At 59.4% G+C, this 20458-nt stretch overlaps 2 protein-coding genes across 2 annotated transcripts; both read left to right on the plus strand.

The window, feature by feature from the left end:
* The first annotated feature begins 13 nt into the window (after nucleotides 1-13).
* On the plus strand, nucleotides 14-7597 carry MRPL12 (mitochondrial ribosomal protein L12). Its single transcript, XM_030534638.1, has 5 exons — nucleotides 14-150; nucleotides 463-649; nucleotides 1221-1301; nucleotides 1739-1876; nucleotides 7229-7597. The coding sequence occupies exons 1-5, from the start codon at nucleotides 77-79 to the stop codon at nucleotides 7343-7345; spliced, it is 597 nt and encodes a 198-aa protein (XP_030390498.1). The 5' UTR covers nucleotides 14-76; the 3' UTR covers nucleotides 7346-7597.
* Nucleotides 7598-9637: 2040 nt separating this feature from the next.
* SLC25A10 (solute carrier family 25 member 10) lies at nucleotides 9638-19671 on the plus strand. The gene is made up of 11 exons (XM_030534637.1): nucleotides 9638-9762; nucleotides 13380-13499; nucleotides 13975-14089; nucleotides 14173-14221; nucleotides 14692-14733; nucleotides 15132-15175; nucleotides 16054-16124; nucleotides 16284-16376; nucleotides 17012-17089; nucleotides 17336-17392; nucleotides 18022-19671. Exons 1-11 carry the CDS (start codon nucleotides 9673-9675, stop codon nucleotides 18121-18123), a joined length of 861 nt encoding a protein of 286 aa, XP_030390497.1. The 5' UTR covers nucleotides 9638-9672; the 3' UTR covers nucleotides 18124-19671.
* The last annotated feature ends 787 nt before the right edge of the window (nucleotides 19672-20458 follow it).

Genomic DNA, 20458 nt, shown 5'->3' on the forward strand with positions numbered 1-20458 from the left:
TGCCTGCAGCCCGCCTCCGAGGCCGGGCGTCTCCTTCCTGCTGCCGGGACCCAGCGTGCTCGGTGCCGGCGCCGCCATGCTGCCCGCCGCCCGCCCCGTAGGGGGGCCCTGCCTGAAGGGGCTCCGGGCCGCCGCCCTCCTCCTGCTCCGGTACCGGGGCCGGCCCGCCCCCGCGAGAGCCCCGGGCGGGCGGGCGGGCGGCCCTGGGGCAATCCCGGGCCGCGGCGGGCGGGCGCCCCCTGCTGGCCGTGTAGCCCCGGCCCAGGCGCGGGGCCTGCGGGTCCCGCCGCCAAGCTCGCGGGGCGCGGGCTGCGAGCCCAGCGCCCCCGTTCCCGGGGCGGGGGGTTGGTCTGCGCGGGGCTCCGCAGAGCGGGATCTGCACCCCCGGGCCTGGCTGGAGCTGCCCTGTCCGGGCTGTGTGCTCCCGGCGGAGCCTGACCGGCCTCTCTCTCCATTGCACAGGCAGCAGCTGCCGGGAGTCTGTGCTGTGAGGATGCTGCGGACCAGCTGCCACCGAAGGACCGACGCCCTGGCCAGCGCCCCCTTGGATAACGCCCCTAAGGAATATTCGCCCAAGATCCAGCAGCTGGTGCAGGACATTGCTAGCCTGACGCTACTGGAGATCTCGGACCTCAATGAGTTGCTGAAGGTGGGCAGGGTGCCTGGCCAGACTCTAGCCTGTGCTCTGGCCCGCCGTATGAGGGGGCTCACGACTGGTACCTGCTGGGGGTGGGAGGGCAAAAATTCAAAGTTTGTCCCTCCCCAACAGCTTGAGTCACATCTCTCTCCCCTGCCCCCCACAAGTCTCCCCTCTTCCCCTCACCAGCTTCTCCATGGAGCTTCTTTGTTGCTCCCTCTCCCTGTGGCTGCAGCTAGCCAGCTCCAGGAGCTGCTGCACAGGAAGGAGGCCCAACTAGCAAACCCTGGCAGAAATTGGGAGGGGGGGATCTGATTCCTCACCCCCAATATGTAACCTCTGGAAAGTGCCCCACTTTGTATAGTTGGGTAGAGTAGGTGGCCTGGGTTGTACTAAGTTGGGGCATGTGTGCTCCCAAGGCATGGAGGGAAGGCAGGATACAGGAGTGATTGTCAGGGCACAGAATGGAGCTGTTCCTCTGTCCTTTGTCTATGGCTGGGGTGTTCTATGGTTGTCCCTCTTCTTGCTGGGAACACAGGGTAGACTGGAAGTGCTGTTGATTACACCTTGTTATCTTCTGCAGAAGACACTGAAGATCCAGGACATGGGGCTGATGCCAATGGGTGGAATGATGCCACCACCTGCAATGCAGTCAGCCCCTCAGGTAACTCCCAGTTGCTTTGCTAGGTCCTCCTCTGTGCCCCTGGACAAATGCCAGTGGAAGGGAAGCGCTGTCTAGGAAGATGAGCATTGGTTTAACCTTGTACTTTGGCAAACTTAGTTCTAGTGAGTCCAAAAATGCCCCACCTGTGATTCTGAAGGTTGGTTCTGAGCTAAAACAGACCTACTCCAGGTTCTTCTAGGGATCTTTATGCCTGTGGTGATTCTAAATAAGGAAATGGAGTGTTGGTAGAGGTTTATATAGCTGCCTGTCAATCTCGGAGCATCTTCCTCTGTGCAAGTGCTGTGCTCCTCTGCAGGTTTGCAGTGAGGTGAGTTCCCCGGTTGGCCAGAAGGGGCTGTTTGTCAAGTCCTGTGTGTGGCAGGGCGGAAAGGTCCTGAATGCTTTTGTACTTGGCCTCACTAGGCTTCTGGTTCCAGGTAGCAGAAGAAGAAGAGGCCCCCAAGAAGCAGGAGAAAATTCATTTCACTGTCAAGCTGACTGAGGTGAAGGCTGTGGAAAAAGTAAAACTGATCAAGGAAGTGAAGAACTGCATGCAGGGGCTGAACCTTGTCCAGGTGAGGAGATGGCACTTACCTCTGCCTTATGATCTTGGTCACTGCTTGAGCAGCATCTCCCTGGGGCTATGCTGAAAGCTCTGAACCTCTGCCCCACCTATTTTCAAAAGTGCTTTTTAAAACTGAGACATTGGCTGTACTTCAGAATAGCAGCTTGGATTCCTTGGTGTCTTTGGGCTCCCTTTCCAGTGCACAGCGGTGTCCCAAGTGCATGGGGATTGAGCATTAGGCCTCCCAACAGAAAGGCTGTGTCTACACTGCCATGGTAAGTCGACTTATGCTACGCAACCCCAGCTATGTACCTTAGGTTGAGTTATCATGGGAGGTCAGTGGGAGAAAGTCCCGTCGACTTACCTTACTCTTCTTGGTGAGGGTAGAGTACAGGGATTGACTGGAGAGTGATCTGCTGTTGATTTGATGAGTCTTCACTAGACCTGCTAAATTCACCGCCAGTGGATCAATCTCAGAGCGTGGATCCAGGCTGTAGTGTAGATGTAGCTGAAGTGTCTGCACCACCTTATCTCCATTGCTTCCTTCAAAACACGTGTCCCTTCTTCCCAGGACTTCTGGGTGGTTGGTTTCTAGAAGCAATAATGCACATTCTCACCAGAAGGGGGCAGCAAAAACCTACCCCTGACCATGTGAGAGAGGCTGAGCCCCATGGAATCTGCAAGTGAGGAGGGGCCATGGGAGGCAGACACCCCCCACGCCCCTTTAACAGCAGAAGAGTTTATTTATCCTATTAAGTACAGGAAATCCCAGTCAACAGCTTAATTTACAGGCACAGGTTAAACAAGCCGTGTAAGGCATTTTTTACTGAACATGTGAAAAGTCAGGGTCTAAGAGTCCAAAGACAGAGTTGTCAGAACAGTTCATATTGGAGTTGGAGCTTATTTATCTTAAACTCTTCTGATGTTGCTTGTGTATACTGGAGGTGGAAATAGTTCCGCAGACCTGTTTAAATTGGGCAAACCAGCAGCATTTAACAAGCAAATGAAAGATTTACATTTTAAAGACTGCATTTACTGATGTGCGATTAGATTGTCTTTCTTCAGCATCTCGGGGAGACTTGCAGAGAGCCACAGCAGAAAAGTGAACTTCTCCCCTCTCACGTTCTGTGAACTGTCTGCAGATCTTGGCAGAACCCTTCAATAGCAACTCATCTGACCTTTCTCCGTGATTTACAGGGAATGGCATACGTCCATCCACATTGACAAACAGAATAAAATAGAAGTTCACTTCCTCCTCTACTTGATACTAGCCTTCTGGTGCAACAGCACTATGAACTTCCTGAATAGCCTTGTTGTTTTCAAGGTGTTTTCAGTCACCAGTGCCTGTGGATGCAGTAAATTGGCACCCCCACACATTGTACCCAGGTGCACTGTCCCCAGCAGGCAATGCCACAATTTATCCTAAGATCCCCTGCAGGGCTCTCTGGACTAGCTAGACCTTCTCATTGCAGCTGGATTCAGTCCAGCAATGGCTTCTCTCTCAAAGGAGTTTTGTTAATTCAGAGTTACTGAGGGATGTATCCCTCTCATTCACCAGCCTCTGTAAGCTGAAATTCTAGTCCTGGCCTGCTTCCTTGCATACACGTGGCTGTGGCAGGGCACGGCACTCTGTCCTCTCAGAGGAGACTGTCTCATTCTGAGTTTCTCACACCCTTAGGAGCAGGGATGGTTTCTGTGCTACAGGCCATCTTTAGTAGCTGTGGTCTAGGCCCAATATGAGGCAAGGATGGTAAAAACTATCAGGACATAGAAAAGGTAGAAATATATAACAAATATTTCTGTTCTGATTGGGAAAGAAGCAGTAGGAACAAAACATTAGAAAAAAGTGATTTTAAAACGACAGCTAGCCTACACGTGTGTGCATCTTACCTAAAGTCCTGCCATCCCATAGTGGTGACGTATCTGGCTGTGTCTACACTAGCGCATCTGTCAGTCAGGGTGTTGTGGGGGAGTCAGCTGTCCCTGACTGACCTACTTTTCATCAACAAAAGTGCCAGTATCAGAGGGTAGCTGTGTTAGTCTGGATCTGTAAAAGCAGCAAAGAATCCTGTGGCACCTTATAGACTAACAGACGTTTTGGAGCATGAGCTTTCGTGGGTGAATACCTACTTCCTCAGATGCATGTAATGGAAATATCCAGGGGCAGGTATATATATGTGTGCTAGCAAGCAAGCTAGAGATAACAAGGTCAGTTCAATCAGGGAGGATGAGGCCCTGTTCTAGCAAATTTGACACCATCAGCTCAGGATTGAACAAAGACTGTGAATGATTTGCCAATTACAGAACCAGTTTCTCCTCTCTTGGTTTTCACACCTCAACTGCTAGAACAGGGCCTCATCCTCCCTGATTGAACTGACCTCGTTATCTCTAGCTTGCTTGCTAGCACACATATATATACCTGCCCCTGGATATTTCCATTACATGCATCTGAGGAAGTGGGTATTCACCCACGAAAGCTCATGCTCCAAAACGTCTGTTAGTCTATAAGGTGCCACAGGATTCAAAAGTGCCAGTGTGGATAGCGCTATGTTGGCAGGAGATGCTCTCCCCAGCACAGCTACCGCCACTGGCCGGGGGTGGTTTAACTCTGCCGGCACAGTTAAGCTTCTCCCACTGGCACAGAGCAGCTACATGGGAGACCTTCCAGCAGCACAGCTGTGCCACTGTAAGGTCTGAGTGTCAGCCTAGCTTCTTCTGACCTTTCTCCTTTTCTCTTCCCCCTCCCACTAGTTCCTGTGTCCAGCTTCCCCTAAGGGGGTGCTGCTCTTAGTACCCTGTGGGAGTTCTTTGTCTTGTTGATGGACTTTGGCCCTTCTGGCCGCATCTGTTCTGTAGGCTCAGCAGAAGATCAAGATTCATTTGAACCAATTGTTTTGGCATTGTCCTTTAACAATTCTTAAGTGATCGTTCTGGGCCATGTCCTCTTTCCTGCCTGTAGAAATACTTAAACCAAGCCACTCTGCTTCCTTTCCCAGACCTAAAGAAGAGCTAGCTCTGGCCATGTCTACATCTAAAATTTTGCAGCGCTGGTTGTTACAGCTGTATTAGTACAGCTGTATAGGGCCAGCGCTGCAGAGTGGCCACACTTACAGCAACCAGCGCTGCAAGTGGTGTTAGATGTGGCCACACTGCAGCGCTGTTGGGCGGCTTCAAGGGGGGTTCCGGGACGAGAGAGCAAACCGGGAAAGGAAACCAGCTTCCCCGCGGTTTGCTCTCTTGGTCCCGGAGCCAGCCAGCAAACCGCAGGGAAGGAGACCTGCTTGCTCGGGTTTCCGGGACCGAGAGAGCAAACCGGGAACGCCGCGGTTTGCTCTCTCGTCCCGGAGCCAGCCAGCAAACCGCAGGGAAGGAGACCTGCTTGCTCGGGGTTCCGGGACCGAGAGAGCAAACCGGGAACGCCGCGGTTTGCTCTCTCGGTCCCGGAGCCAGCCAGCAAACCGCAGGGAAGGAGACCTGCTTGCTCGGGGTTCCGGGACCGAGAGAGCAAACCGGGAACGCCGCGGTTTGCTCTCTCGGTCCCGGAGCCAGCCAGCAAACCGCAGGGAAGGAGACCTGCTTGCTCGGGGTTCCGGGACCGAGAGAGCAAACCGGGAACGCCGCGGTTTGCTCTCTCGGTCCCGGAGCCAGCCAGCAAACCGCAGGGAAGGAGACCTGCTTGCTCGGGGTTCCGGGACCGAGAGAGCAAACCGCGGCGAAGCTGGTTTCCTTTCCCGGTTTGCTCTCTCGGTCCCGGAACCCCGAGCAAGCAGGTCTCCTTCCCTGCGGTTTGCTGGCTGGCTCCGGGAACGCGAGAGCAAACCGCGGCGAAGCTAGTCTCCTTTCCCGGTTTGCTCTCTCGGTCCCGGAACCCCGAGCAAGCAGGTCTCCTTCCCTGCGGTTTGCTGGCTGGCTCCGGGACCAAGAGAGCAAACCGGGAAAGGAAACCAGCTTGATTACCAGAGGCTTCCTCCTTCCACGGAGGTCAAGAAAAGCGCTGGTGAGTGTCTACATTGCATTACCAGCGCTGGATCACCAGCGCTGGATCCTCTACACCCGAGACAAAACGGGAGTACGGCCAGCGCTGCAAACAGGGAGTTGCAGCGCTGGTGATGCCCTGCAGATGTGGACACTCTCAAAGTTGCAGCGCTGTAACTCCCTCACCAGCGCTGCAACTTTCTGATGTAGACAAGCCCTCTGTGTAGCTAAAACTTGTACTTTCCACCAACAGAAGTTGGTCCAATAAAAAATAGCGCCTTACCTGCCTTGTCTCTCTAACCCAATATATTCATACAGGAAAATACTACCCCAATAACCAACTCAACATACAATATTAATCCATTATTAAAATTCAGCTTTATAGTCATCACATGCATTTTTACACAGCCTAATCCAGGGTCATACATCTAGGATTAAAGTGCACATTATGATTATAAAATGGGGGACCATATCATGGAAAATGATAACTTTGAAAAGAACTTAAGAATCGTGGTAGGAAATCAGTTGGAGGTGAGCTCCCAATTCATTGCTGGAGAGCTGGGGCATCTAAGCGACAAGCGGCGTCATTGAGAGGCGTCGCCGCGGAAATACAGTGGCATTTTGGCGGATGCTCCACCGCCGCCATGGTCCTTCGTGTGGCACCCACCAGACGAAAAGGTTGAGGACCACTGCTGTAGAGGATGGGCTCTTGGATGTATAAAGTGGAAAATATCAATCAGGAGCAAGGAGGTGACATTCCCTCTGTAAACAGCTTTAATGATCCCATTACTGGGATACTGTGTCCATTTCGGGGTGTCCACACTTCAAAAAGATTGTTGGCAAATTGGAAAGGGTTTGGAAGAGAGATACATGTATGATCTGAGGTCTGAAAAACTTGCCTTTGAGTGAAAGACAAGAAGAGGCCTAGTGTATTTGGTTTCACCAAGAGAAGGTGTAGCAATGACTCGATTGCAGTCAAGTACCTATAAGCGGTAGAGATGTCTGGTTGCAGACAGCTCTCCTGTCTAGCAGAAAAAGGCAGAACAACGTCCAATGGCTGGAAAATGAATGTAGGCAAACTCAGACTAAAAAGGTGAAAGTTATCCTCCCTGCTAAAAACAAACCATTGAAACAGCTTATCTAGGGACATGGGGGATTCTCTCTTGCTTGAAATGCTTAAACCAAGACTGAAAGGCTTTCTGAAAGAGATGCTGTGGTTCAAACAGAAGTGAGGGGCTTGATGTAGAGATTATTCAGGGTGGTTCTCTGGCCTGGGTTATGTAAGACATAGGTGATGATGATGATGGTCCCCTATGGCTTTAAAATCTATTAATCTAGTTAGTGAAAACAGCTAGTTTCTGACTCTCTCTCTCTCTCTCTCTGGCAGGCAAAGAAACTGGTAGAGTCACTTCCACAGGAAATCAAGGCCAATGTATCCAAAGAGGAAGCAGAGAAGATTAAAGCAGCACTGGAGGCAGCAGGAGGGACTGTGGTTCTGGAGTAGATGGGCCACTCATGGCTGAGGGACTAGTGTGCTGCCTGCCCGGGCGGGGCACCTGTCCAGTGACTGTCGCAGGGTTCCTGTGCATTTCCAGGGGACTGAGATCTGCCCTGCTCTTCTGCAGTGGGCTTTGCTCTGTTACGATGGCCCTGCACCAGTGGAGTGTGTTCAGTGAGGGGGCTGACATTTGTACCAGCACCGTAATGAACTCTGAATCTATTAAAAAGATGTGTGGGAGGGAAAGTTTGTGAACCAGTGATGTGTAAAAGGCCAGTCCTTCCCGAAACCACTCACCAGACTGTGCTTGCCAGCCAGCAGAGCTGCCTGAGGGTAGAGTGCACCCATGCGCCAGCCCATGTGGCTTTGGGCCACCGAATAGGCCTGGTGCTAGGCTGTGATCACTGATATTTTCACCCCATGTATCTACTCTTCTTCTTGTCCCCCTCTTTCCAATGATATCTTCCTAGGTGTGTGTGTGTTTTGGGGGGTGGGGGTGTCCTATGCTAATGCACGAGTTTCTCTGAGTTGCAGTGAAAGGTCAATCTCAAACTAGGCTGTGGCTAATTATTTACAGGTGAATGGATGAGGAGCTGAGGGAAGGGGTATTTTCCTTGCAGGGTGAGGTTCGGGTTGGGGTGGATTCTCCTCCCTAATGGGAGTCTGAACAGCATGGAGGCTTGGACTCCGTTTTGCCCAGCTGACTGCTGCTGTGCAGGGTGGGCACCTGTCTATCACAGGTGCCTGATGTGCACTTGGAGGGAAGACTTGCCAGCCCAAACTAAGGCCATGTCTGTACTTACAGCAGCAGAGCTGTGCCTCTAAGCGTGTAAGAGCTCGGATGTCAACATAATAAAACCAGCTCGGTGGTGGGAGACCGTCTCCTGCTGCCATAGCAGTGTACACACCCATGCTTATGCCAGCAAAATTTATGCTTGTGGGGATGTTTTTTTCACAAGCCTGAGCAGCACACGTTTTGCTGACATAAACGCTAGTGAACCAGAGCCTGTGGGAAAGTCCCCCTGAACCCAGGCCAGCATCTTGTTTCTATGACCCTCTGTCTCCAGTGTCATTGGCTAATCCTGGCCACTGCTGGCCACCTTCATTCACAGCCCCTCCCTTTGCCTTACCTTTCTGAGCTGTTAATAATCCCGGGGGGAGGGCTGCAAGCCCAGCCCATCACTGCCCCTGTTTGCTGAGCTGCCACTTGGCCAGGCAGAGGGGCAGCCTGGCCAGAGGGCAGCTCTGCGTTCAGGTTAGGGGTAGGCCAAGATCTGAAAGGGGTGCTACAAGCTAGCCAAGGTGCTGGGGAGTGGGGTTTGGAGCTGAGTTTACTCTCCTACAGTTGGCCAGCCCACAGAAGGCTGCACGTGTTACAGAGGGAATGAGCAGTGGTTTTCAAACTTTCTGTGCTAGTGATTCCTTTCACAGGGCAAGTCTCTGAGTGTGACCCTCCCCATTATTAATTGAAAACAGGGTGGGGTAATTTAAGGGGGCCTTTGGGCTGTCAGCCCCACAGAGCTGACAGGTCATGACCCCCATGTAACCACTTTGCATCCTCTTGAGGGGTCATGACCGCCATTTGAGAATGCTCTGGATTAGAGCCTCTGACCCTGCCTCAGCCCACACCCTGGCCTGGCATATGCTTTCTCCTTGCTGCTGCCTGTCGTGTGTGTTAGGAGGTGATTAGTCTCCTGGCTTATTCTGCCCTAAAAGCCCAGGTACTGGGGCTCAGGCCATGTCTGCTTTGAAAGGTTACCAGCTGGAGCAAGCTTAGGCTCTTAGTCCAGCATCTGTATCCCTGAATCCTGCACCGGTCCTTTTGGGGTCCTGTCTGGATTAACCACAAAGCCCCAAACCAGGCCCAGGAGCACCCTGCTCAGGCCATGTGCACACACCTCTACCAGCTCATCCACACTCAGCTTTATCTATGAAAGTGCCTGCGGTGCTGGTAGGGCGACCAGACAGCAAATGTGAAAAATCAGGGGCGGGGGGGTAATAGGTGCCTATAGAACAAAAAGTCCCAAATATTGTGTGTCCAGATGTCCCAAATTTATAGGGTCACCCTTGGTGTGGGTACCCTGCCTTGCCCTGGGATGCAAAGGGGGTGACCAGCTTGCACTGCGCCATTGCCCTGCAGCTGCCCTGGCCTGCCAAGGGGGGCTGGGGCAGGCTGTCCCCGGGCCTGGCCTCCGGCGGCGTGCTGGGGCCTGTTCTGGGCCCCTCTGTCGTCGCCCTTTTAAGTCTCCCTGCTCCGGCGTTGCCCGTTTAAGGCCGGGGCGGGCGGGGCCGCGCTGCCCGGGGAAGCGGATCCCGCCGCGCGAACCGGCCCGATGGCGGAGAAGCGCGTGTCCCGCTGGTACTTCGGGGGCCTGGCCTCATGCGGCGCCGCCTGCTGCACCCACCCGCTGGACCTGCTCAAGGTGCGGCCCCCGACCCCCCTCCGGGGCCCCCCCGTGCCCCAACCCTCCGCCCCCCCGACCCGCCCCTCGGGCCCCCCACTGCTCCAACCCTCCACTCCCCGGATCCCCCCGGATCCCCCTCGGGCCTCCCCACTGCTCCAACCCTCCACTCCCCGGACCCCCCCGGATCCCCCTCGGGTCCCCCCACTGCTCCAACCCTCCACTCCCCGGATCCCCCCGGATCCCCCTCGGGTCCCCCCACTGCTCCAACCCTCCACCCTCGGACCCCCCCCGATCCCCCTCGGGCCCCCCCACTGCCCCAACCCTACCCCCCGGATCCCCCTCGGGCCCCCCCACTGCTCCAACCCTGCCCCCTGGATCCCCCTCGGGCCCCCCCACTGCTCCAACCCTCCACCCCGGATCCCCCTCGGGCCCCCCCACTGCTCCAACCCTCCACCCCCGGATCCCCCTCCGGGGCCCCCCCGTGCCCCAACCCTCCGCCCCTCGGGCCCCCCACTGCCCCAACCCTCCACCCCCGGATCCCCCTCGGGCCCCCCCACTGCTCCAACCCTCCCCCCCGGATCCCCCTCGGGCCCCCCCACTGCTCCAACCCTGCCCCCTGGATCCCCCTCGGGCCCCCCCACTGCTCCAACCCTCCACCCCGGATCCCCCTCGGGCCCCCCCACTGCTCCAACCCTCCACCCCCGGATCCCCCTCCGGGGCCCCCCCGTGCCCCAACCCTCCGCCCCTCGGGCCCCCCACTGCCCCATCCCTCCACCCCCGGATCCCCCTCGGGCCCCCCCACTGCTCCAACCCTCCCCCCCGGATCCCCCTCGGGCCCCCCCACTGCTCCAACCCTCCCCCCCGGATCCCCCTTGGGCCCCCCCACTGCTCCAACCCTCCCCCCCGGATCCCCCTCGGGCCCCCCCACTGCTCCACCCCCGGATCCCCCTCGGGCCCCCCCCACTGCTCCAACCCTCCCCCCCGGATCCCCCTCTGGCCCCCTCACTGCCCCAACCCTCCACCCCCGGACCCCCCCCGGATCCCCCTCGGGCCCCCCCACTGCCCCAACCCTCCACCCTCGGACCCCCCCGGATCCCCCTCGGGCCCCCCCACTGCTCCAACCCTCCCCCCCGGATCCCCCTCGGGCCCCCCCACTGCTCCAACCCTCCCCCCCGGATCCCCCTCGGGCCCCCCCACTGCTCCAACCCTCCCCCCCGGATCCCCCTCGGGCCCCCCCACTGCTCCAACCCTCCCCCCCGGATCTCCCTCGGGCCCCCCCACTGCCCCAACCCTCCACTCCCCGGATCCCCCTCGGGCCCCCCCACTGCTCCAACCCTCCACTCCCCGGACCCCCCCTGGATCCCCCTCGGGCCCCCCCACTGCTCCAACCCTCCACTCCCCGGACCCCCCCCCGAATCCCCCTCGGGCCCCCCCACTGCTCCAACCCTCCACTCCCCGGATCCCCCTCGGGCCCCCCCACTGCTCCAACCCTCCACTCCCCGGATCCCCCTCGGGCCCCCCCCACTGCTCCAACCCTCCACTCCCCGGATCCCCCTCGGGCCCCCCCACTGCTCCAACCCTCCACTCCCCGGATCCCCCTCGGGCCCCCCCACTGCTCCAACCCTCCACTCCCCGGACCCCCCCCGGATCCCCCTCGGGCCCCCCCACTGCTCCAACCCTCCCCCCCGGACCCTCCCCCGTGTCCCAATCCTTCGGGACCCACTCGTGCCCCAATCCTCCGCCTCCCCCAACCCCCTCTCAGGCCCCCCAGTGCCCCAACCCTCGTGCCCCCCCGGACCCCCCTCGGCCCCCCCTAGTGCCCCAACCCTCGTGCCCCCTGGACCCTCCTAGGACCCCTCCAGTGCCCCAACTCTCCTGCCCCTGCTCGGCCCCCCCAGTGCCCAACCCTCATGCTCCTCCGGACCCCCCTAGAACCCCCCAGTGCCCCAACTCTCCTGCCCCTGCTCGGCCCCCCCAGTGCCCAACCCTCATGCTCCTCCGGACCCCCCTAGAACCTCCCAGTGCCCCAACCCTCCTGCCTGCTCCCGGGCCCCCCAGTGCCCCAACCCTCCTGCCCCCTGGGTCCCCTCTGGGACCACCCCCATGCCCCAACCCTCCTGTTTTCTCCTGGGCCCCCCAGTGCCCCAACCCTCTGTCCCCCCAGAACTCCTCCCGGGCCCCCCAGTGCCCCAAGCCTCTACCCCACCAGACCCCTCTCGGGCCCCCCCAGTGCCCCAACCCTCCTGCCCCCTGGGTCCCCTCTGGGACCACCCCCATGCCCCAACCCTCCTGTCTTCTCCTGGGCCCCCCAGTGCCCCAACCCTCTGTCCCCCCAGAACCCCTCCCGGGCCCCCCAGTGCCCCAAGCCTCTACCCCACCAGACCCCTCTCGGGCCCCCCCAGTGCCCCAAGCCTCTTCGCTCCCTGGCCTCCCACTGCCCTGGCACACTAGCTCCCAGCAGTGTTGGCTCTGACCACCCCAACCAGCTGTTTGGAGGCTCCATTGCTCTCTGCCCTCCCCAGAGCTGTTCGCTCAGCACTGCTGGGTCTGCAGGCTGCCCCGTAAGCACCTGCCTGGGCTCGCAGGAATCCCATGGGCATAGGCCTGCATTGGGAGGAGGGAGGTGTTTCCTTTGCCCCCATCCCATCTTCCCCACCACAAGCCCCATATTCCTGGGCCACTCTTGCTGCCTTCTGAGGCCCCTGAAGCCTGATCCCCAGCCAGGAGCCCGATGCTCTCGTTAGTCTTATCTCCTGAGGACTTTGGCCCCATGCCTGGCACAGCACGGCCGTGCTCAGCAGCACAGGCTGTGGGCACTTGTATAGGCTGGGGCGCTATGGAGTGCGTGGCTGGCTCGGATCGGTTGGTGGAGCAGAGGTGTAGGGGATCCCCTGGCTCACAGAGCCCCCATCTTGCAGGGGGCACTCTGTTACTAACCTGGAAGATGTAGTGACCCTGGGCTGGGGCCTGGTCAGGACTCCTGGGTCCATTTCCTGGCTCTGCTTTTCCCCCAGGCTGAGCAAGCAGAGAGAGAGAAGGTATTTCTTCCTGGAATGCTAGGTAGGTCCCTGCTGCCAGGTGCTGCGGCCCTGGAAGACGGAGACTCAGTGGATCTGTGCTGCAGCAGCTGGGAGTGAGATGAAAGGCCCCTGCTACCCTTCACCGTCTCTGGGGCTCCCCCCTCCCCCCTCACTGGCCATGGCCTGGCGGGTTCTCTTACATAAGCTGCTGAGAGGAAACAGGCCCAGGGACGTGGCGTGGGGGCACCCCATGCTGGGAGGGGCATGCATTACGTATAGGGGCCCTCTAACTTGGTTTTGTCCCATCTCGGTCCCCCCACCCCACTCCGCGCCTGCCATGTCCCTGCTCCAGGTGACGGGGTGTGGGGCTGATTCCCAAGCTCCGGTCACGTGGGGGAGCCCACGGGGCTGTGGTCACTTGCTGGGGCTCTCCAGCACATGTGCTAAGGATTAACCCCAAGAAGGGTCGGGACCATTATCCCCAACATGCGGGGAAAGGGTCCCAAGCAGCTGTCCCAGTCTTGGCTCCGCAGTGGATGGAGGGATCAGCCCTACCCTGTGCCCCGAGCTGGGGGTGTTGGGCCTGACCCCCTGCATGCTCTCACCCTGACCCAGGTGCATCTGCAGACACAGCAGGAGGTGAAGATGCGCATGACAGGCATGGCGCTGCGCGTCATCCGCACTGATGGCTTTCTGGCACTCTACAATGGGCTGAGTGCCTCGCTCTGCCGCCAGGTGAGTGCCCAGGGCCTCATCTGCCCCATTTCCGCCATGAGGGGGTGCCCCCCATACTGGGCTCTGCACCTCCTGCTGCAGAGTGCACACCCCAACTGGTTACCCAGGTCCTGTGCCTCCTGCTATGGGGGTCACCCCCGCTTCCCCTCCCCCCCAGTCCCTCAGCTTCCTGCCGTGGGGGTCGCTCCCCTCCCATTACCCAGGCCCTGGGCCTCTCCCCATTACGCAGGCCGCACACTTTCCCCCCGGATCCAGGTCCTGGCCTCAGTAGTGCTCCTTTCCAGGGAGCAGCTCCCTCTGGCTGAGCTGGGGAGCAGCAGCCCAGCCCCGGGGCCAGGGGCTCGATGCCAACTGTGGCTCTGTTTACGGGTTCGATGCCACGTGCTGAGCAGCACCTTTGGTACCTATCTGGGGAGGGCAGGGAGTCCCCTGGGGTGCAGCAATTGGGCCCTGCTCTGACTCTCTGTCTCCTCAGATGACATACTCCCTGACCCGCTTCGCCATCTATGAGACCGTGCGGGACCGCGTGAGCCAAGGCACCCAGGGACCTCTGCCCTTCTATCAGAAGGTGTTGTTGGGTGCTATGGGAGGTGAGCAGGGGCAGGGGATCCCAGGCCATGGGCTGTGGCCAGGCTTGGGGAGTCCCATGACCCTGAATCTTCTCTGGTTGCAGGTTTCACTGGTGGGTTTGTGGGGACCCCGGCAGACATGGTGAATGTCAGGTCAGTTCCATGTGTCTCAGATGCTCTGCTCGTTGGGGATGTGGCTGAGTGCAGGGCAGAGGGAGATGTCAGCCATCCCATCTCAGCTTGTCACGGACTCCATGGGCTGTGGCCTGATCCAATGTGGCATATCCTACATCCTGCACCTGAAGGGACCGAAATTGCCCATCCTTGCCTGGGGCTGCCCCAGACCAGAGGTTCCAGATCCCTGGGGTTGGCCCCTCTGACATCACAGGAGCTGGCAGTGGAGTAGCCCTGCTAGGTCCCTGTCCCCACGGGGTGCAGGGCTGCGCCCGCTGCGTGACCCCATCTCCCCAGGGAGCACCGATCATAGTCGCATGCTAGGTGAGCTCAGGCCTGCTCAGAACAAGGGGGCCAGAGTCCCACCCCAAGGACTTATCACAGGGGCAGGTCGCTCTGTCTGTCCTGGTCTGTCTCCCCTCACCTCCCCCACTGCTCTGTCTCTGTAGGATGCAGAATGACATGAAGCAGCCGGCGCATTTGAGGCGGAAGTGAGTGACGGTGCAGTAAGTGGGGGGACCCCAAGCACTTGAGACCAGCTGGCTTGGGTCCCTCCCCCCGAGCATGTGATGGGAGGAGACAAGGATCCCTAATGGGATGCTAAGGGGCTGCTCACATGGTGACACTGGGGGGGATCCACTCCCCCTGTGCCGTCTCTGTGGATGGGAGCTGCAGTGAGGCAGTATGGCCATAGGGGGGCAGCATTGCTCCAAGCGCCACAGTTGCTGGCTGGGGGGCGGGGTGGGGGGCAGTGCATTGAGTGACCCCAGCTCTGCTCCTCAAGCAGGAATTTCCAGCAGCCCTGGATGTATCGAGTCGGGCGTTGGAGACAGTGAGGGCTGATTGGAAGGGCTCACGGCTTTACCTCTTTCCCTTCTTGTTCCTCCAGTTACTCCCACGCCCTGGATGGCATGTACCGAGTGCTTCGTGAGGGTAGGGCTCTGCCACAGGCCTGGGGTCACAGGGGCTTGGCATCTCCTCTGGCCTGAGCGGGGGCACCCCTGGCTGGTGTTGGGAAGCCTCAGGGCAGGAATTGCTTCCGGGGGACACCAGGGCAGCTAAATGGCTCGGTTTGGTCAGAGGCCAAGTGGCAGCTGGGTTGGGGGGCTGGATCCAGCTGATTGAAGTCTGCAGGGACCAGGGGCAGCCTGGTTGGCAGCCCTGTCATGGGTGTGGCTGGAGACGGGGGTCGAATGGCCAGGCAGAGCAGGTGCTGGAGATGAGCAGGGCCCAAGGGGCAGGCTGAGTTGGAAGGGCATTAGGGGGTGGTTGGGATTCTTCATCCATATGCTGCTTCTGAAGTGCAGCAGCCTTAGGAGCCCTCTGAGCAGTTTGGATTTGTCCCGTGGGATGACACAGCAAGGGCCAGGCCAGATGCTGCAGTGAGAGGCACCAGCCCCGAGCCCTCCAGTGGTGGGAATGAAACACTCCCCTCACCCTCCAGCTGGGAAGGGAGAGCCTGAAAGGGGAGTTGTTTTTTCAAAGAAAGGAAGAAGAGGCAGACAGACAAGCTGTGGAGAGGGAGAGTGCCAGGACAGGCTGAAAGGAATCAGTGCTAGGGTGAGTGACTTCTCTTCCCTTGGAGTCAGAGGCAGGGGCCCCTGGGGAGTTCCCCCGCTGGGTGGTGGAGGGTCCAGGAGCTTTAGTCACAGCCAGAGCCTGCCGCCTTGCACAAGCCCAGGCTGTGGGTGGATGACTGGCCTGGTGGGCGGCTTGGCACAGGGCTAATGGGAAGGGCGGCTCCCGGCTGGCCTGGGGCTGAATTCACCCCCCCACACACACTGTGCACTGATTCCTCTCCCCCTCCCCAGAGGGCTTGAAGAAGCTGTTCTCAGGTGCTACAATGGCGTCGAGCCGAGGGGCCCTGGTCACTGTTGGACAGGTAGGAACCCTCCCCCGGGCACTGGGGGGCGGCTGGGACTGGCTCTGCCCCCAGGCCTCACGGGCCACCTTTGGGCGGTGGGGGAGCCAGTCCCCTGGGATGTGGGGAGACACGAAGGCAGGGCAGGATGAGCCACTAACTGCGCCCCCCTTCCTGCAGCTCTCCTGCTATGACCAGGCCAAGCAGTTGGTTCTCACGACCGGGTTTCTCTCTGACAACATCTTCACTCACTTCCTGGCCAGCTTCATTGCTGTGAGTAGGAGCAGGGCCGGGGGAGGGCTGCCCGATGGTGCTAGTCATGGGAATTGCAGCCAGGCACTAGGCGTGCACCCCACAGGGCGGCTGGCTTCCCATGCCGCAGGCTGCTACTGCAGAGCTCTTGCCCCAGATAAATGAGACAGTGGGATGAGGAGACACCCCCAGGCCTGCAGGTCTCTTCTGTTCACAGCATGTAGGTTCTTGCCCTGTTCCCCTCTGCAGATTAGGACCCGGAACTGGGGTCTGAACCTGGGATCTCCCACACTATGTGCATGACCTAGTATTCCTGGAGCTAAAGGAGCCGCTCCACTAGCTGGCAGCAGTAGTAGATTCTCAGCCGCATGTGGAGCAGCCACTAGAGACCAAGAGATTCCTACTCTACTCCTACTCCTCTGATGCATCTGAGGAAGTGGGTATTCACCCACGAAAGCTCATGCTCCAAAACGTCTGTTAGTCTATAAGGTGCCACAGGATTCTTTGCTGCTACTCTGCTCGCGTGGATGGGTTACGTAGGCAGCTCTGTATCCATTCACCTGCCCCCTGCCCAGGGACTGGAAGGGAAAGGGCCAGTGGCACCACTAGTCTCAGGGACTCCCTGTCTGTGACCCACCTTTGTCCCTTCCCCCCAGGGTGGATGTGCCACGTTCCTCTGCCAGCCCATGGACGTACTCAAGACCCGCCTGATGAATTCGCAGGGAGAGTACCGGGTAAGTAATCTTGTGACCCTTCCTGGGCTCATAGCAATCTGTCCTGCCCCTCCCCACTTCCCTTCCCTGCCACAATCTCACCAGCTGCCCATGTACCTCCCCACTGCCCCATGGCTGGATCCCTGGCTCCTCACACCCCAGATCTCAGCCCAGACCCTCCTGTCTCCAGGGCAGCTGCGAGCCAGATCAATCCGAGGCAGTTCCCGGAGCAGGTCTCCTGGCTTATTTCCGTCTCTTTCGTTTCAGGGTGTTGTCCACTGCGCAGTGGAGACCGCCAGGCTCGGACCTCTGGCCTTCTACAAGGTACTGGACCACGGCTGGGGGTTGGAGGGCATGGGGAGCCGGTAGGGGGTGGAAGGAGTGTGGGAGCGGGAGGGTGCTCATGTGAGGGCTGGAGGGCAGTGTGTGGTGTGAAAGGAGCACAGGGGATGGGCGATGTGGGGGCCTGCTCAGGCTCTCCCTGGGCTGGCTCACTGGCTCCTGGGGCAGGGCTGCCTGGAGGGGCAGCCCCAGGACCTGCCTGCCGGTTGGGTGGGTATGGGGCTGTGGGGGTGGAGCCCATGAAAAGGCCCATAGGGGCTGGGGCCCCGGCACTGGCTCCCGCTGGGCCTGGCCGGTGCTGACAGTGGCGCTTACTTGCCTAGGGACAGATTCATGCACCGTGCAAACCCCACGCACCCTGGCTGTCTGCGCACCTCTCCCACCCCCTCCTGCTGCCCCTCCTCTTGGCCGCTGGGACCCAGCTGCCACTCCCCTGCCTGGCCACTTCTGCTCCCCACAGCCTCCTCCTGTCCTTCTTTTCCACCCCCAGCAGCCCCACCCATGCCCCCCAGAGGGCCGAATTGCTCAGTGCCGGAGCATCCTGGCGGGGAGGCCCGAGCAGGACTGAGACTGACCCTCCCCTTTCTCCTTTCCTGCCCGTCCCCTTCCAGGGCTTCGTTCCTGCTGCCATCCGCCTGGTGCCTCACACCGTCCTCACCTTCGTCTTCTTGGAGCAGCTGCGCAAGTACTTCGGAATCAAAGTGCTGGCCTGAGGGGGAAGGGCCCTGTGCCTTCCAGACCCGACTCCTCCCCGGGGATGAGACCCAGCGAGACACCACTGAGGTCCCAGAAGGCCCCTCCCCATCCTCCCTGCCTCCCACTAACCCAGCTGGGCCAAAGGGCCCCGCCCCTGCACTGGGCTCACGGTTGCCATAGCAATAGGGATGGGTCCTCTCCTTCCTGCACCTTACAGGCCCCCGGGGGGGGCATGCCCTGGGAGGCCAAGGCTCTTGGGAGTCGGTCCATCCCCTGCTCTGTGACAGGCCCCGAGTCCCAGGGCGCCCTTGTTTACAGCAGAACCTGGCAGGTTCTTCAGCGACGGGGGCTCAAGTGGGACCGGCTCCCCCGGCCCTCAGGGCAGTGTTACTGGTGGCGGCTGGGGAGGGGATCGCGGGCTTCCCCAGAGGATCCCATGGGTGGAGAAAGGAGACCCAGGCTCAGGGTGCTGGGGTGCTGAACCAGTTCTGTTTGGTCCCTGCCTCCATCCCTGTGTGATCTCTGCCCCTGTTGGGCTGATGGCACCCCCCTCCCCTCCTTCCTGCAGGCCCTTGGCTTGCTGTCACGGGTGCCCCCTCTTCTGGGATGGGTCTAGCGCCGCCCCCGGTAATACTCTCCCCAGTAGTCTGGCTCCCTCAGTCCCTCTCCTGCCGCCTCATGCTTTAAAGATCAGTTTGTTCAGCCAAAATCTCCCAGACACCCAAAGGTTGTTGGGCTCTTCAGGGATCTGTGCTTTGTACCAATGATGGAGAAAGGACCCTCCCCTGCTCAGCTGCCCCAGGCAGAGGGCGAAGCACCGGCTAGGGGAGGGGAGAGGAAAGTCCTTCTCCCATACGTGCAGCCCAGCTCCTGTCCTGGGCCAGGCAGTGCCTGACCCGCTGTGTCTGCGGCTCTGCCTCAAACCCGCCCGGGGCACACGATGCCTCGGGCCATGATGGGGACTTGGCAGGAGTCACCTTGGAAAGTGTCTCACGTAGATGAAAAGTAGCTGTGGGAACCAGTCCAAACAGCACATGCTGTCTGGCCTGCACCCGGTGGTCCGGACCGACAGACCGATGGGTGTGAGCTCTGCATGGCACATGGGGGTTGCAGCAGTTCAGGAGAGATCTGAGCTGTTGTCTGCACCCAGCGCTAACCCCGTGGTGGTGCAGCAAAGTGGGACCCCGACATCCAGCACATTCCAGCGGAGCTGCCTTCTCTGGCAGACCAGGCCTCCTGCTGGCAGCTTTGCTGGGCTGCTCTGTGCTGGCCCTGCTGGTTGAGGATCTGCTGTAGTGTCTGTCTAAGGATCAGAGTGAGTTGTGGGGGCTGCTCCAAGTCAGCGACGGATCCTGCTTGTGTAGGGAGTTTGTATCTCACGCCTGCTCTTTGCTGCTGCTGCTGCCCCCACGAGCCACCACTTCTGAAATGCTGCTGCTGCTGCCCGCAAGTGGTCGGGCCCGGCAATGAGCCATGTGCCAGGTGTCATTCCCGTGCCTGGTGCCCCTGGGATCAAAGAACTGGAGCATTTGTAACTGTGATAATAAACCAATGGAACCGCTGCAGGTCTGTGACTGTTGCTTCTTTCATGGGGGATGGGGAGGGACAGAGCTGATGCCCCCAACTCCCCAGAACCTTGCACAGAGGCAAAAATCTTAGCTGTCAAACAGGCCCCAGAGCCACCTCATCCCCAGCACCTGGGGCCCTGTCCACCCACAGGGTACACGGGGAGGGGAGAACCACACTGGAAGGTCTCAGCTGGGCACTCCCCTTTCCCCCCAGTTCCTGTGCCTTGGCACAGTTCCCGCCCAGCGGCAATGTCTAGGACATAGAGTGCTGTGCCTCCCCCCGAAGCCCCCGGGGACAGGAGGCTTCTGCATGTCCAGCCCATACCCTGCTAGCTCACGATTCCACCCCCTGGTTTGCGCTCAGGGTTCTTGCAGGTGCCCCTGCTCGTCCCAGCTCAGCTGGGGGTGCTGTGGGGGGGCAGGTGAAGCTGCTAGCAGTGGGGTGCTCTCACATTGCTGCCCCAAGGGGCCCCCACCAGAGCTGTGAGAGAAACTGCTGGGCAGAGGCTGTGCCATGGGCACCTGCTGGCTTCACACATTTTATGTCCCACGGGTGCCAGGGCCTGGATATGACACTAATTGGGCTCCAGCAGCTGGAGCGCAGCCAACCTGGGATGGAGAGGCAAGGAAAGCTTGTCACCTTAACGAAGCCTAATGATGCCATCTGGCCTCACGCTTTATTCCTTTCCCTGCTCCCCAGGAGAGGACTCAGGCATGGCCCAAGTGAGGGGGATAAGGGAGCTGCAGCAGCGACCCCTCACGATTGCTGCATGTTCAGGGGAGG

The sequence above is a fragment of the Gopherus evgoodei genome, chromosome 15 (genome assembly GCF_007399415.2).
Source record: "Gopherus evgoodei ecotype Sinaloan lineage chromosome 15, rGopEvg1_v1.p, whole genome shotgun sequence".
Lineage (NCBI taxonomy): Eukaryota > Metazoa > Chordata > Testudines > Testudinidae > Gopherus > Gopherus evgoodei.

Bases quoted from the DNA above. Each gene is read 5' to 3' on its own strand.
- MRPL12 (XM_030534638.1), top strand. From the start codon at position 77: ATGCTGCCCGCCGCCCGCCCCGTAGGGGGGCCCTGCCTGAAGGGGCTC. The intron at 650-1,220 runs GTGGGCAGGGTG...TATCTTCTGCAG, and splicing joins ACCTCAATGAGTTGCTGAAG to AAGACACTGAAGATCCAGGA. The intron at 1,877-7,228 runs GTGAGGAGATGG...TCTCTCTGGCAG, and splicing joins AGGGGCTGAACCTTGTCCAG to GCAAAGAAACTGGTAGAGTC.
- SLC25A10 (XM_030534637.1), top strand. From the start codon at position 9,673: ATGGCGGAGAAGCGCGTGTCCCGCTGGTACTTCGGGGGCCTGGCCTCA. The intron at 9,763-13,379 runs GTGCGGCCCCCG...ACCCTGACCCAG, and splicing joins ACCCGCTGGACCTGCTCAAG to GTGCATCTGCAGACACAGCA. The intron at 15,176-16,053 runs GTAGGGCTCTGC...CCCCCTCCCCAG, and splicing joins GTACCGAGTGCTTCGTGAGG to AGGGCTTGAAGAAGCTGTTC.